Raw genomic sequence first — 15,975 nt, 5'->3', positions numbered from 1 at the left:
TTTTGTTTTTCAAGACAGGGTTTCTCTGTGTAGCCCTGGCTGTCCTGGAACTCACTCTGTAGACCAGGCTGGCCTCAAACTCAGAAATCCACCTGCCTCACCTGCCTCTGCCTCCCGAGCGCTGGTATTAAAGGCGTGCGCCACCACTGCCCAGCGGTATGTACCTTTCTTACAGCTAAAATGGAACACAGGTAGCCACAGAATTAAGATTGGTAAAATCTTGACCCTGACTTTCTGATTAACCTTCCACTGCTGTACTTTTGTGCTTATCTATGTGAAAGAACTCATCTTCGTGTTTTGTTTTCTACAGTCCCTTTGTGAAGTAGGAATCAGTGTATCGAGGGGTCTGTGAAGGTGCTAAATCCAGGTGCATTCTATAAAGAGGAATTTGATTAGAGGAGTGAAGTCTATGCTTTGGTAGCAAGCCACTTCTCATCTGCCTCAGAAAATCTCTCTTGGTTCTGTGGTGGCCTCAGGATGATGCTGTGACCCATCTGGCAGAAATGACAGCTTGTGCCTCAATCTGAGGAAACAATAGATCCCCAAAGAAACGGGAATTTCCTTAGGAATTTGATGCTGAGGGAAGGAAAGGGTGCCGGGTGGAGCGTGTTTCCTGGAAAGATTTCACACAGTTCTACAGCCTGTGTCAGTCCCTTGACAGGATAAGTACTTACGGACCCTGAAGATGGTCTTCGGGGGCTTGCTGAATCTCTTTATCCTGTTCCCAGTGTGGCTATATTGGATACTTTTCTGCTTTCCACTTAAGTTTGGCTCTCTCTATTGGCTTATTGAGGATAAGTGGCCAGACTTAACTTGGGGCATAAGTAATCACCAAATTCAATAGTGCTAGGGTGTAGCTTCACACTAAAGGAGTTTTTTTTTCACAACTCAGCAGCTTCCTTTCTTGGCCTATCTTTAGGTAGGATAATATTTTGCAAGACAACTATAGCCACCGCCACTGTCATTCACCAACTGGTTTTGTGACAATAGCACAAACAAGTTTCTCTTCAACTTTGAGGTTGGCTGAGTATGTCCAGTCAGTGCAAAGCCTCTCTGAAATGCACGGCAGATAGTGGTACCTACCTGCTCATTCTACCTAACCAAAACAATGGACTTGCCCATTGTGATGGTGAGCCCAATTGTCCACATGATAGGACCTTAAATAACTTAAGAAACATGTCTCATGGCCAGCATGTTTGTGTGGGCAGTTCCAGAAGGAATTAAAGGAAGAAGCTGTTTCCCCAGACAGGCAGCACCCTCCAGCAGTTGGCCTAGATTTAAAGAGGGCCAGAAAACCAGTGTTGCTTGTCTGCCTGCCTTTGCTTCTTGCTAAGTGGGTGTATTAATCCCATTGCTGACCCGACTGCCACCACCCTTAAGTGACATCAGAATCCAGCTTCAGACTGAACTTAGGATCTTCAGGTCTTCAGCACCAGATTGGGACTGCTGAAGTGTCCAGCATTCTGGTCTGAGGAGCTACTGTGCTCTTGGTTTTCTTCAGCATGCAGTTGGCCACTGTTGACCTAGTCAGCTTGTATCATGCAAGCCAGTCTAACACAATTATGCTCACACATCAGTTCCTCTCCTGGATGGACACTCCAATGCACACACCGCTCCTGTGTGTCCCAACTCAGCTGTATAGTCATTTCTAACCGCACCATGCGTACCAGGTGTGGCTCCATATTCCCAGGCCCCAGTGTATAGCTTCCTGGCTTTTTCACTTGCCATCTTACTAGCTCTTCCTTACGTTTGTAAATTATTGTTTTATGTGTATGGGTGTTTATTCTGAATGTCTGCCTGTGTTCTCTGACCATGCTTGGTGACTGTGTAGAAGCCAAAAGAGAATGTTGGTTCCCCTGAAACTGGTCATAGAACTCAGTGGCCAAGCATTTGCCTTGTATGAGTAGGTCACTGGATTTGATCTGTAGTACCAAACACCCAAAACTTCCTAGTGTACCCAACACTGATAATCCAGATGTTGACAGAAGTGCTTCGTGCTCTTTGAACTAAATCTTAGATGTGGAGGATCTGAAATAATGACCTGAAAACAAATTCTGAAAGAACAGTCTAACCCTTTAATGCAGGACTGGGAGACAAACAAATGCTTCTCTTTTCTGTGGACTTGAACTTTCATAGATCATCCTGCCCTTGCTTCTGAATGCTGGGATTATATAGGCAAGACGTGAGTTACAATGCTTGACTATTTTTTTTCCCCAGATGAGTTTCTGCTGTTGCCCAAGCTGATCTCTGCCAGCTCGGCTCCTTGCCAGCAGGTTCAGGCTAGAGGAGAGAGGTCCCGATCCCTCCAGGGTCTCACCAGGGCTGAGAGGGATGTCAAGTGTCAAAGGCCCAAAAGAAACACACCCGGGCCAGAGTCTGTCAAAGCAGGAACTCAACTTTATGGCATCAGCCTCTCGCTTATATAAATTCAGAACATAGGGGGATTTTCGGTGGGGTAAGATGATGTAGGAGGCAAGGAGGGGTGACGGAGGGTATGGAATGACTGACAGGGCCAATGGCAAAGCTCTACATCAGCAGTGGCGGGGCAGAGGCAGGGCCAAGCAGGTCTTGCTGAGTCACCCCTATATGGAAGTGACTGAGCCAGGTCTCAGAACTGAGCCAGGCTCGGGTTTGTCCTTAAGGCCCAAACCAGGGCCAAAATGGGGTCCAACAAACAGATCTCCAATACCTAGAATCAAGTGATTCTCCCACTTCATCCTGGGACTAATCTCTTGTGCCATCATGCCTGGCTCTCAAGTATGTTAAAAATGAATATAATCCTGCAGTGCTGGACACCAGCAAGTTTTTTGTAACTTTTTTTTTTCTAAACCATCAAGGCTCTTACGATGACATTATTTGGCTTCTCAAACAAGTAATGATTTGTACTTAAGTATAATTTTTAAATAATAGAAAGCTGTGATATAACTCACAATAGAACCAAACCCATAAAATGGGGATCTGTATTTAATGGCTTCTACTTAGTATAAATGAGGACACTGGATGCAGAATTTGTAACTTGGACAAAGATTGAAGTAAGTCATGGAAGGTCCAGAAACCAATGGCCAATTCCAGATCACTGGTATTCAAAAACATTTCTGCTCTTATGCCGTCTCACAGGTGGAGTGGATTGTGTAATGACCAAACAATGACAGTGCTTTGTTGGTGTTACACTTGAACCTGAGACCTAAAAATCTCCAGCTGTGAAAGCAACATGTTATCAGCCCTCGACCGTTCAGTCACACACCTGAAGCTGATGTCAGCCCCATTATTTGCTACTCAATTTGTACAAGAAATTATGAGCATGGTACAGGGGTACAGGATGCATTCAGTCAAGAACAATGCACTGTAGACAGCTGAGAAAATAGAGGTACTTATTAGTGAGAGAGCCACGTAAAAGCCCAGTACCGACCTTATGTGCCAAACCTGATATCACCAGGACCTGAGTTCCTCTGTGCACAGCTGGCTGTAGCTGGACTGGAATCTTTAAATTTTGGCCTTCTCATAGGCATCTAAAGATTCCTTCTACAGAATACATCAGGAAAACAGCTATTCCTTCTGAAGGTAGAACTTGCCCTGGTCACAAATATCTTGATTCCTGACATCTCCAAACAACTCTGAGAAGAGCATAGTAGGACAAAATGGCAATACTCCCATTCTCCCACCCATTAGTCCAGAAAGATACATCTTATAGCTGGAACTTCAGAGTCTAGGTTCCCAGGTATGTGATTTGAATGAGATCTCTGCCCCTAAGCCTTGGGCATTTGAATACTTGGCCACCAAGTTGGTAGCCAGTTGGGGAAGATTAGGAGTTGTGGCTTTGCTGGAGGAAGTTTATCACTGGGGGTAGATTTCTTTCAAAGGACTCTTTCCCTTGTAAGTTAGCCATCTCTGCTCCAGTTTGTGGTTAGAGATGTGTGTTCCCAGCTACTGCTCCAGCCAGTATGCCTGCTGCTCATTCCTCTGGAACCATAAACCCTATATAACCCTCCCTCCTACAAGCTGCTTTGGTTGTTTATCACAGCAACAGAAGAGTAAAGACAGCTGCCTCAGTTACAGCCTGGATCATCAGTCCACAGTGATGATGTCTAAACCAATTCACTGTGAAAGCCCTAGTACAGAAACGCTTCTCCCCATAGAAGAAAGGAGACTCAACTAATGTTTAGATTCTCGTCAGACAGAGAAGCAAACTCTACTGGCCACACTCCTGTCATTTCTTCAGAGACCTACATCTGTCTCATACATTCACAGCTTCCTTACCTTTTCTTATACTCATTAACAGAATACCACTAACTATGTTTGCGCAATATAACAGCCCTCAAACTTATATGGGTCAGCAGGAAGTCAGAATGCGTTTGTTTTTCTTTTCTTTTTTTTGTTTTTAAGATGTATTTATTTATTTATTAAGACAGGGTTTCTCTGTATAGCCCTGGCTGTCCTGGAACTCACTCTGTAGACCAGGCTGGCCTCAAACTCAAAAGTCCGCCTGCCTCTGCCTCCCGAGTGCTGGGATTAAAGGCATGCACCACCACGCCCTGAGTATGTATGTATGTATGTATTTATTTAATATTTGTGGGTATGTTGATACTTCAGACACACAAAAAGAGGGCATCAGAAGCCCATTACAGATGGTTGTGAGCCACCATGTGGTTGCTGGGAATTGAACTCAGGACTTCCGGAAGAACAGTCAGTGCTCTTAACCACTGAGCCATCTCTCCAGTCCCCAGAATGCCTTTGTTAATGTTACATGTTCCTTCTTACTTTTATACTTTTTAACAATGTATTTTTTATGTATTGGTGTTGTGCCTGCATTTATGTGTGCCATCTGCCTGCCTGGTACCCTGAAAGATCAAAAGAGGTCATCAGATCGAGTGGGACTGAAAGATCAAAAGAGGTCATCAGATCGAGTGGGACTGAAAGATCAAAAGAGGTCATCAGATCGAGTGGGACTAGAACTCCAGATGGCTGTGAGCTACCATGTGGGTGCTGGTAACCAAATCTGGATCCTGTGCAAGAGTAACACGTCGTCTTAACTGCTGAGCCATCTTTCCAGATCTTTATTATGGTTGTGCTTCTGGAAGTTTTTGTTTTGTTTTGTTTTTGAGACAGGGTTTCTCTGTGTAGCCCTGGCTGTCCTGGAACTCGCTCTGTAGACCAGGCTGGCCTCTTCCTCCCAAGGGCTGTGGTTAAAGCTACCACTCCTTGGCGATTATGATTTTTTGAGTCTTGCTACATAGCACTCACTGGCCTGGAACTCGCTATGTAGACCAGGCTGACTTCAAATTCAGAGAGCTGCCTGCCTGTGTCTCCTGAGGTTAAAGGTGTGCACCACCACATGGCCCCGCCCTTGCTCCATGTGCGTGTGGAACGCAGATGATGACCTGCAGCAGCAGCTCTCTACCACATAGGTTCCAGGATCCAAACCAACATCTTCAGGCTCCGCGGTAAAAGCCGTCTGGACAGCTGCCAATGCTACAGTCTACAGCATACCATGCACCAGTGATTAATGCTTTGTTAGTATTAATCCATACACACTCTTAAGACATCTTCTAAGCCCGGTGACACATCATACATAACAGTGTGGAACCCATCTGAAGACATTATACTGAATCATTGGAAGTCCAAGGGTTTGGAGCTGGGTATGATGCACACCCTGTAACGCCAGTACCAGGGAGGAAGAGGCAGAAGAGTCCAGACTACAGGCCCATGCTCCTTATACCCAGTGCTGTGGTCAATCCTGATCAACAGTTGGTAGGATTTAGAAGCACCATGGCAACAAGTATTTGGTCATATACGTGTTTAATCTTTGTTAGGTTATTTGAGAGAGGAAGACACACCCTTAATGTGGGAAATACCATTCTGTGGTCTGATGTCCCATAATGAATAAAAAGGAGAAAGTGAGATGGGTACATCAGGGTGGACAGTTCCCTCAAGGCCTTGCTGCCACGACTCCCTGCTACCTCGGACTGTGTGCCCTCAAACTGTGAGCCCAAATAAACTCTTTCTTCCTTTCTCAAGATGCCTTCCTCAAGGTGCTTATTTATCATGGCAAATGGGAAAATACTAAAAAAAAAAAAAAAAAAAAAANTCTGTTGCTGATGCTTGCATCTATGACTCCGGATCTCTTTCCTAGGTTTTCTATCTCCAGGGTTGTCTCCCTTTGTGATTTCTTTATTGTTTCTTGCTCCATTTTTAGATCTTAGATGGTTTTGTCCATTTCCTTCACCTGTTTGATTGTGTTTTCCTGTACTTCTTTAAGGGATTTTTGTGTTTCCTCTTTAAGGGCTTCTACCTGTTTACCTGTGTTCTCCTGTATTTCTTTAAGGGAGTTACTTATGTCCTTCTTAAAGTCCTCTATCATCATCATGAGAAGTGAGTTTAGATCTTATTCTTGCTTTTCCAGTGTGTTAGGATATCCAGGACTTGCTATGATGGGAGAATTGGGTTCTGATGATGCCAAGTAACCTTGGTTTCTGTTGCTTATGTTCTTATGCTTGCCTTCCACCATCTGGTTATCTCTAGGGCTACCTGCCCTGGCTATATCTGACTGGAACCTGTCCTTCCTGTAATCCTGGTTGTGTCAGAACTCCTCAGAATTCAGCTGCATTCTATCTTTTTTTATAATATTTTATTATATGTTGACATTTTTAGTTAATGTTTGTATACATGTACACTGGGCATGGTGGCACACACTTGCAACCCCAAAATTCAAGAGACTATAGGTCTCAAAAATACACAAACAAACAAACAAGTTGCAAAGCTACTTATTTTCCATTATAGTTATAAAGATGGAATTTGTATTCACTCCAAAGATTCCTGAAAGTTACTTATAAACTAATCTGAGATTTATATGTTAAAAGTCATTAATTCATCAGATTAAGTGGACATGCTACCCTAGATAGCTTCTGCTATGCAAACTACATCAGCAACATAAAGAACTGCTTAGTTTGGAGGGATAAATCAGTGTAAATAAGCATACAGCTTTACAGATGCCCAGTGCATAATGTCAAATCTAAGAGAAATCTGCTATTATCTTAAGGAATTGTTATTCTACAGAGAAAGGCAAATCAATAATTTATTTTGGGTTTTCCAAAATTCTTTTCTAGTGTGTATGCATGCTGCTGAATTTTTCCATGGAGAGACATAACAGGAAATTTTCACAAAAGGTAGATGTTCTACTTGGAAAATGCAGTCCTATATGCCACATACACCTAGTAAAGGGGAAAATACAAAAAAAAAAAAAAAAAAAAAAAAGAAAAAAAAAAAAAAAAAAAAAAAAAAAACTATCATGAAGTAAAGCTCATGAAATGATAAACCCAACCATACAGTTCTTACCTGTTTGGAACTGGTTTGTTGGAGGAACATGGAAGAGTTTTGAAACTTTGGGCTGGAAAAGCCTTTGAGTACTACCGGCAGAGTTTAGTGGGTCATACCCGTGGGAACCTGGAGAATAACTCTGAGAGAGCAATGGGGACAGCAGAGGCCTGGTTCATGAGGTTCAGTGAAGAGCCAGTGGGATCATTCATGGGATGTTCTGGGAAATAGTCTGCCTGTGCCGTAAGAGCCTGAATCTGGTGGAATGTAAAGGCTTGTTGACTCACTCCAGGCCTCTGGTGGGGACTGGGGACTGGGGAGCAGGTCTTTGAGTTCAAAGGTGACCAGGACTACACAGTGAGGCCATCTCAACATTACCCCCTCTCATCTAGAATATCTGCAGTTTCTGACCTGTATTTAACACACTCCACTGTACAATAAAGTATAATTTACCCCCTAGATAATTGCTGCGGGTTCCTATGTGGGTTCCTGTGAGGGAAGCTACAAAACATTTCCCTGTCCACTTAGCTACCAACTAGCTATGACTCCCACAAGCATCTCACTACACAACTCCAGCACCAGGGGATGCGATGCCTCTGGCCTCTGTGAGCTCCTGTACTCATGTGCGCACACACACACACACACACTTCTTGAACACACATTCCTCCATGCCTACACTAAAGAGGCCTGTGTTAGCATAGCACCGTCCCAACTCCCTTTCTATGGGGAGTTTCTTCTGATTCAATGTTACTCAGCAAGGCTGGTGATCCTAACAGCCATTCCCACCTCCTCTGTACACAGCTCCCCTTCCCCTGCAAAGCACCCTATACTCACAAGCCATAAAAGCTGACTCTGGGAACGACACATGGGACCATGACATTTTCTATGTGCAATGGGGCAAGGCAACCTCTGCCAGAGTAAACATTAGAAATGGAGCCAGTTTCCCTACAACTTCCACAGGAGAGTCAGTTTCTTTGCTTAAACTATGTTGAGTAGGTTCCTAATGATTCCTAGTTAGAGTCTTAGTTCTTTTTCTCCAATTCAGCAACTCCTTGTCTTTAGGGTCAAACCCTAAGAAGCAGAAGCTGGGTCCCCAATGGAGGAGTTAAAGGACTAAGGAAGCTGAAGGGGTTTGCAACCCCATAGGAAGAACAATATCAACCACCCCACCACACCCCCCAGAGCTTCCAGGGACTAAACCACCAACCAAAGGCTCCATGGCTCCAGCCACATTTGTAGCAGAGGATAGCCTTTTTGGGCATCTATGGGAGGAGAGACCCTTGGTCCTGTGAAGGCTTGATGCCCCAGGGGAATGTAGGGGAAGGCAAGTGCGGAGAGGCGAGAGTGGGGGGGTGGGGGGTGGGGGAAGTGCTCTCATAGAAGCAGGTGGAGGGGAGATGGGATAGGGAGTTTCCAGAGGGGAACCCAGCTGGGAAAGGGGGTACATTTGAAATGTAAATAAAGAAAATATCCAGTAAAAAAAAAAAAAGCAGAAGCTGTTGGTTAGAGTTTGTGATATTTAGGTACATTTACTGTTCAGGAACACATAAATATATGTGTTCCTGTAAGACATATACTTGTGCATATTTAAATTATATTAAATATATAAAAGATATTAAAAATATATGCACATATACACAGATAAACAGTGACATTCACTCAACCATTTATTGCTTCTGTTGTTGTTTCCAACTTTGTTGTGACTAGGTCTTACTATGTAAATCAGATAGGACTCAAACTCGCAGACACCAGTCTGCCTCTGCCGCTGCCTCCCCAGTGCTGGGATTAAAGTGTATGCCACCATACTCAGCCCCTCGCAACTTTTAGTTTTTATTGACCAACCTGCTCAGTCACCACCCTTGGAGTATTTTATTGTTCAGAGCTTCCCAGCATGGCTGTTACAAAGTCCCATGCTAAGGAGGCAGAAGAACTGATGATGCTAAGTAGGAAAGAGCATGCAGGCTGGTGCCTGCTCACATCCACATGGAAACAATATCTCTGAGGTGTGGCTGTCCAGGTCCAGCCTGGCCAGGCATCCACAGCCCCACCCACACGCTAAGGCTCCAGTGATGCTGGAACCCAAAAGGCATGGCAACAGAACCTGTAGAAAATCCAAACTACCATAACCAGCCATCCTACTTGAAGTTAATCTCTTAGAACAGCTAAACTTTTATTTAAAAAGCAAATCAAGCATATTTGTCATCTTAAAAAAAAACATGTAAACATTGCAAAATTTGGAGGGTTATTTATAATCTGAAGACACTTATAAAAATTATTGGACTTGTTAGGACTATAAATACTAACCCTTCCACCTCTACCCCCTCCCCCCCAATGAAAAAAGCCAATTGTTACAAAAATATAAAAAATATTCTAGCTTCTAGTTAACCTTTCATGGAAGACTCTCAGAATTCTGGAGCATATCTGGATTATATGCCTAGCGAGCACACACGGTATCTTTTCAGCTTTTAAAGGAAAAGCTGTAGAACGTCACATCCTGTTATGGATGCGGCTTCTTCCTTCACAGTAATGCAATGCTTATGAGTGTTAACAACTTGAAGTTCTGTTTTAAAGTCACAGCCCCTGCAGTGTGGGACCATAGGACAGGAGGCTGCTTTCAGCCTTACCCCACAGCCTTTATATCATTCTCTCTCTAGCTCTGTCCCTTGACTCCCTTGGGTACCCAGGCTCCTGAGCTGGAGCTCCCCGACAGCTTTCCTCACTCTCACTGAAGAACGGAGACAGTTAAGAGACAAGTGGCGTTCCCTGTAGCACCTGCTTCCTTGGTGCACACATGGCCCACCCAGGTGTGCTAATTCAAGGGATATATTTGTTGGTGGCTGCTTCTTTGTGACACACAGGGAAGGCTGATGATAGAGGATGCTGTCCGCAGATCAGGGAGGGAGGCAGGAAACTGATGTGAAGAGAACACACTGAATCAGATTGCATGTGTAACCAGACACCGTGATCAGTTACAACTGAACCAAATTCAGTTTGCAACAATGAAAAACAACATTCAGGGCCTTCCTTGTAAAAGGATCGCGTCCATTTTCAGCTCTTGCTTTTCTCTGCTGCCACCAGCAGAGGGCGATGGTACTCATAAAGACAGCCAAACCTGGAGAAAACTGTTCTAGGTGGCCAATACCATCTGACCTGCATCTGATGTGATCCCTGTCCTACTACTGACTTCCATATCCTTGCCTGTGATGTGCTGCCTATCTCCAGACCAGAATGCCCAGCTTTCTCTGAGTCCTCACTAGACTTGCAGGTTTACTGTCCAAAAGGCTACACTGGTCAGGGTTTGATTTCATGGAACTCACTACTGATTTCTGGACTCCCAGCCCTTATCGTGTCAAGTCACATAATTCCCAACACCCGCTTGTTTCTCCAGATCTGACATAATCTCATTTCCATGTACTCTGGCTGCTTAAAACCCAAAGGAACTTTCCAAACGGAACAGTGATTCAGAGAATCCCAAGTACATCTGCTAAGCAGGTTGACTCTACTTTGGTTGCATTTAAAAAAAGAATAAAACAAAACAAAACAAAACCAAAAACAGGGCCTATGAGACACTGCAAAATCACTGTTTGCTCGAAGACCTCTCAAACATCAAGGCACAAAGAAAGAAGTCTCCTCGGGGAAATGAAGATGAACAGCGTTGGTGGCCTGTCTGAGGTCTGAGGCAGGGTCCTTGAGGAAGACCTGGGTGGTCTTGGGAGGGTCTGGCTCCGGTGCCTGAGGCATCCTTATGAGTACTGCTCCAGGAACTTCAGGTGAAAGTCTTTCACCTTATGAAGCACGGTCTTCAGTTTCTCCACTGGAGGGAGAATTGTCATTCTGTCAGGAAAGCGAACAACATCAGCCTGGCTGTTCACAGGATGAACCCTACACCACCCAACATATAATGCCAATGCTTATACACAGGCGTTTCTACTACAGTCAGACCTGTAAAGCAATAAGCCAGATTCTGAGTCACCAAAATGTATTCATTACCGCAAAAGGCTGCACTGTGGTTGTTGCTGTTGTTGTTTGTATATTTATTTTAAGACAGGGTTTCTCTATGTAGCCCAGCTGTCTTAGAACTTGCTATGTAAACCAGATTGGCTTTGAAATCAGAGACCTGCCTGCCTCTGCCCCCTTTTTCCTCCTCTTTTCTTCTTTTATAAAACAGGTTTTCATATGGCACTAGCTGATCTGGAAGATGCCCTGATGATCAGGCTGGCCTTGAGGTCACAGTAATCCTTCTGCCTCAGCTTCTTAAAGTGATCGCATTACAGGCATGCCCCACCACATATGGCTCCAGGAGCACATTCTGACTAGTACAGAGAGACTAGAACATGGCTTTTTTTTTTTTTCTTCCTGTTTTGTGGTGTTAGGGATTGAGTTTAGGGCTTCATACACGCTAGACAAGTGGTCAAACTATTCATTTATTTATTTATTTATTTATTTATTTGGTTTTTTTCAAGACAGAGTTTCTCTGTATAGACCTAGCTGTCCTGGAACTCACTTTGTAGACCAGGCTGGCCTCGAACTCAGAAATCCGCTTGCCTCTGCCTCTCGAGTGCTGGGAGTAAAGGCGTGCGCCACCACGCCCGGTGTGGTCAAACTATTCTAATCCTAGAACATGACTCTTAGCCTTTCTTTCAGAAACTGAATCTCCCCCTCCCCCACCCCGTGTGTGTGTGTGTGTGTGTGTGTGTGTGTGTGCGTGTGTGTGTGTGTGTTGAGACACATGGGTGTGTCCCAGTATTCAGTTTCTGAAGTAAGCCAATCTCAAATCACAGGTTTCACTTCAAAGACATTTCCGGTTCCCACAAAAGTAACCCCTCTCCAGCCCTGACAACAGCCTTCCCACCTCAATCACATTCTTGGTGATGTGCTGGGCACAGGAGCCAGGACCTCACACTTGTCATGTGACCTACCACTGGACTACCCTGCCACCCCAGCTCTCTGTTTCAGATGGACCATGGATCACAGCAGAGAACCTGGCCAAGGATAAAAGAGCCAGGTAGGCAGTTAGTCGGTCTGAGGACACAACCCATATCGTTTACTGTGCAAAGACTTGGCTCTAGATGTCAGCAACTCATGACAATTCTTTTTTTAGCATCTGCTACTAGAGACACTGCTGCAGGAGCTGTGAAGAAATAACTGTGCTCTGAACAGAGTTGGCCTCCGTGGAGAACATTTGCCTAACAACTCTGTGAATCCGCGTGTCCATCGCTACAGGGCTGGACAAGGCATGGCTGTAAACAGCCTCTCGGTTTGTGGACCTAATTCTGTCTCAGTGTAGTACCTTAAGAGCCTTTGGGGCCCAGGATAGTGTCATGGCCCACAGTGCAGCCAAGGAGCTACAGAACACCTATTCTGTGCCAGGCTGTCCTGGTTGGGTTTTCTGTCAACTTGACACAAGCCAGATTTATCTGGGAAGAATTTCACTCAAGAAACTAACTCTAGCCGCGCGGTGGTGGCGCTCGCCTTTAATCCCAGCACTTGGGAGGCAGAGGCAGGCGGATTTCTGAGTTCGAGGCCAGCCTGGTCTACAGAGTGAGTTCCAAGACAGCCAGGGCTATACAGAGAAACCCCGTCTTGAAAAAAAAAAAAAAAAAAAAACAAAATAAACTAACTCCGTCCATTTGATTAGCCTATAAAAGTTTGTGGGGGCTTTTTCTTGATTAATGATTGACATGGAAGGACCCAGGCCACCATGGGTGGTGCCACCCCTGGACAGATGTCCTGGGTTACATACGAAAAGCAGGCTGAGCAGGCCACGGAAAGCAAGCCAGTGAGCAGTGTTCCCCTGTGCTCTGGCTCAGGTCCTGCCTTCAGCTTCCTGCCTTGGCTTTTCCCTGAGCACAGACTGTAACCCATAAGCTAAATAAACACTTTCTTTCCTTCCACATTGCTTTTGACAGGCTCTCTATGATGGTAACAGAAATCTAACTAAGGCACTGGCTTTATCCTGTGCATTCAGAAGCACAGAGGGTGACAGGGCAGGAAGCAGCAGAGAGGTGGGACAGAGGGGCGGTGAAGTACCCCCGTTTTCCCTTTTGTGACAGAGGGTCTGAGCCTGCCATGAGAACCACTCAAGGAGAAGAGAGGCTCACATCCTGCAGTCTCTAAAACCCAAGGGACCAGCACCACCCACCCCCAAAGAAAGTGTCACACCTGAAGTGGTAAGTGCCTTCTCGCTGCCCAAAGCCACTGCCAGGCACGACGCAGATGCCAGTCTCCTCCAGGAGTTTCATGCAGTAAAACATGTCTGGAGCCATTTTATGGGACTGTGGGAAGAGGATAGAACTTGAGATTCATGCCTGGCTGTACACGAGGCCTGCACACATTAAAAACACAAACCCAAACAGAGCTGGTTTTGGTTTACACCTATAATCATAGCACTTGAGAAGCTTAGGCAAACCAACCAAAAAATGTGCCTTGAACTCAGGGCCAGCCTGAGCTACACAGTGGGGGTCTCACCTGGGCTATAAATATAAAGACTGTACTTGGCGTGAAGGGCTCAAAGCCAGATAGAACCAAAATGCAAAGTGTCAGTGCCTCTTTTCTGTGGCAGACCCCTCCTTCTCCCTTTCCTGCTTGCAAAGTAAGGCAGGATTCCAGGTCACAGCCAGGAAGCTGGTTATGGGACATCTGAGGCTACTGTTGGCCAGGCAGGGGCTGTGACACCCCCGATCTTCATTCAAGGGTTGTAGTATTCCCATCCCCAACCCACCAACTGTTCAACAGGCACTGACTGCATATGTCTATGTGCCAAGTCACGCAAATGATCTGAAAACGGGGCCCTGGGATCTAAATCCAGCAGGGGCTTACAGGAGATATGCCTCGGAGCCACTGCTGACAGTGCTAAGGATGGCTAAGAAAGCTAACCCACTGGATTAGAAAAGCCTCGAGCATTCAGGAGCGCACTTCTGAACACGTGCCTGAAGGCATTGCGGAGGAAATGTGGAGGATGTGCCCATCGGCTGGTGTAGGAGAAAGAAAACCTGCCCCGGCTTCCCTTCCTTTGTGTCTCCATCCTCGCCCAGAGGTGAGCCAGCACCCTTGTGCTTCTGCCTCAGCGTCACATGACTCATGCCTTCCCACCAGAGAGCCATACCCATAACCCAGGGAACCAAAGACATCGCTTTTCTCTGACTTTCTACCTTGTCAGGAGTTTGGTCATAGCAATGAGACCAGCATCAAACAACAATCCTCGGGGAGTCTTGGGCTCTGGCAGGGGGAGTCTGATCTCGGGTGGGCCTGGATCCCCAGTGTCTAACGAGGTGCTCAGGCACTCCAGGGTAGGGTGAGGATGCAACTGACACACACATTACTTTCCCTTGCGCTTCAAAGCACGGTCTGCGATAGCATACGAGGACTTGGAAGCACAGGCTCTCAGCTCCCCTGAAGATGCGCGGTAAACCAAACCCAAGGCTTCTACTGTGACCACTCAGGCTTAGGAGTCACTGTTGCGGGAGGCAACGGCTGGGGGAGGTGAGGACTCTCATTGCTTCTCCAACACCAGTATCACACTCCTCTTGGGTTCTGCCCCTCAGAGTCAGTATGTCTTGCTGTTTTAATGGTCTTTAGATGTATTTATTTTATGTGCATGAGTGTTTCGCCTGCTTGTATGCCTGTGTACCACATGCATGCCTGGTGTCTTTGGAAACAGGATGAAGGCGTGGCTCCCCTAGAGCTGGAGTTGTGAAGGCTGTGGGTAACCATGTAGGTGCTGAAGGCCAGGCTCATCTTCTGCAAGCAGCAAGTGTCTTAACAGCTGAGCTATGCCTCTACCCTGAGAGGACACTGTGGAGGTCCACCCTGGAGTCTAGCTTGGGATTAGCCTCTTGCTTGTTCTGTTACCACCATACTCTGCTGCAGCCGGGACTCTTAAGAAGCTATCCCATGGTACACTGCATCTGTCCAGGAGGACACAGACTCCTAAGGTCAGCACCATGGCTCACCAAAGCAAAAAGCCAACCATGTCAGAGACAGATCAAGTGAATCCAGGAAGCCAGCCAGCCCTCCACTCTGACCTGAGCCGCCTCCACGGCCTTGGCAGGGATGAGAATCCGAGGGAACGCGTACAAAGCTCCTTGCAAGGGGTTGCACTGAATCCCTGGGACTTGGTTAAACAGATCTTCTGTCAGCTTTGCTTTTTTGGCCAGATTACCAAGGACGAATTCTTTTTCCTGATGATAACAGAAAGCACAGGTATCAGTGATTCTAGACAAGGCTACATGAAGAGAGTGACAAAAAATGAGCTGCATGTGACAAACACTGTACATGGCTAGGGGAAGAAGGTAGGCATAGACCCATGGAGCAGTCTTTCCACATGGATTTTTTTTTTTTCATCCATCAGTCTGAATGGCCCTGGCCCTGGGTAGAATACCCTAGAAAGACTTCTGTGAGAGTCTTGAGTCTCCCAGAGGACTCATCATGTCATCTAGGAACAATCCCTTTGTATTCTCTGTCAGTGAGGTGTACATGGATGGAGACTCAAGCAGAGCAGAGTCAGCAACAGTCCCAGAGCTGGACAAGCATCCAAAGTTGGAACAGAATCAATCAGAATTCATGCACATTCTGTTGTACAGGAGGGATACTAATCAATCAGAATTCCTGCACGTTCTGTTGTACAGGAGGGATACTAATCAATCAGAATTCCTGCACGTTCTG

At 45.8% G+C, this 15,975-nt stretch overlaps 1 protein-coding gene across 1 annotated transcript in view; it reads right to left on the bottom strand.

Moving 5' to 3' along the window:
- Nucleotides 1-9,161: 9,161 nt before the first annotated feature.
- Nucleotides 9,162-15,975, bottom strand: part of Gpt2 (glutamic--pyruvic transaminase 2) — a 34,698-nt gene continuing 27,884 nt past the window's right edge. The window contains exons 10-12 of the mRNA XM_021220212.2: nt 15,336-15,491; nt 13,474-13,586; nt 9,162-11,145 (exon numbers count right to left, since the gene is read on the bottom strand). Coding sequence (XP_021075871.1) covers nt 11,055-11,145; nt 13,474-13,586; nt 15,336-15,491 — 360 coding nt within the window. The 3' untranslated portion in view covers nt 9,162-11,054. The remainder of the gene's footprint in view (nt 11,146-13,473; nt 13,587-15,335; nt 15,492-15,975) is intronic.

Source organism: Mus pahari, chromosome 20 (assembly GCF_900095145.1).
Source record: "Mus pahari chromosome 20, PAHARI_EIJ_v1.1, whole genome shotgun sequence".
Classification (NCBI taxonomy): domain Eukaryota; kingdom Metazoa; phylum Chordata; class Mammalia; order Rodentia; family Muridae; genus Mus; species Mus pahari.
The sequence above is the reverse complement of the archived record's forward strand: the minus strand, read 5'-3'. Positions and strand labels throughout refer to the sequence as shown.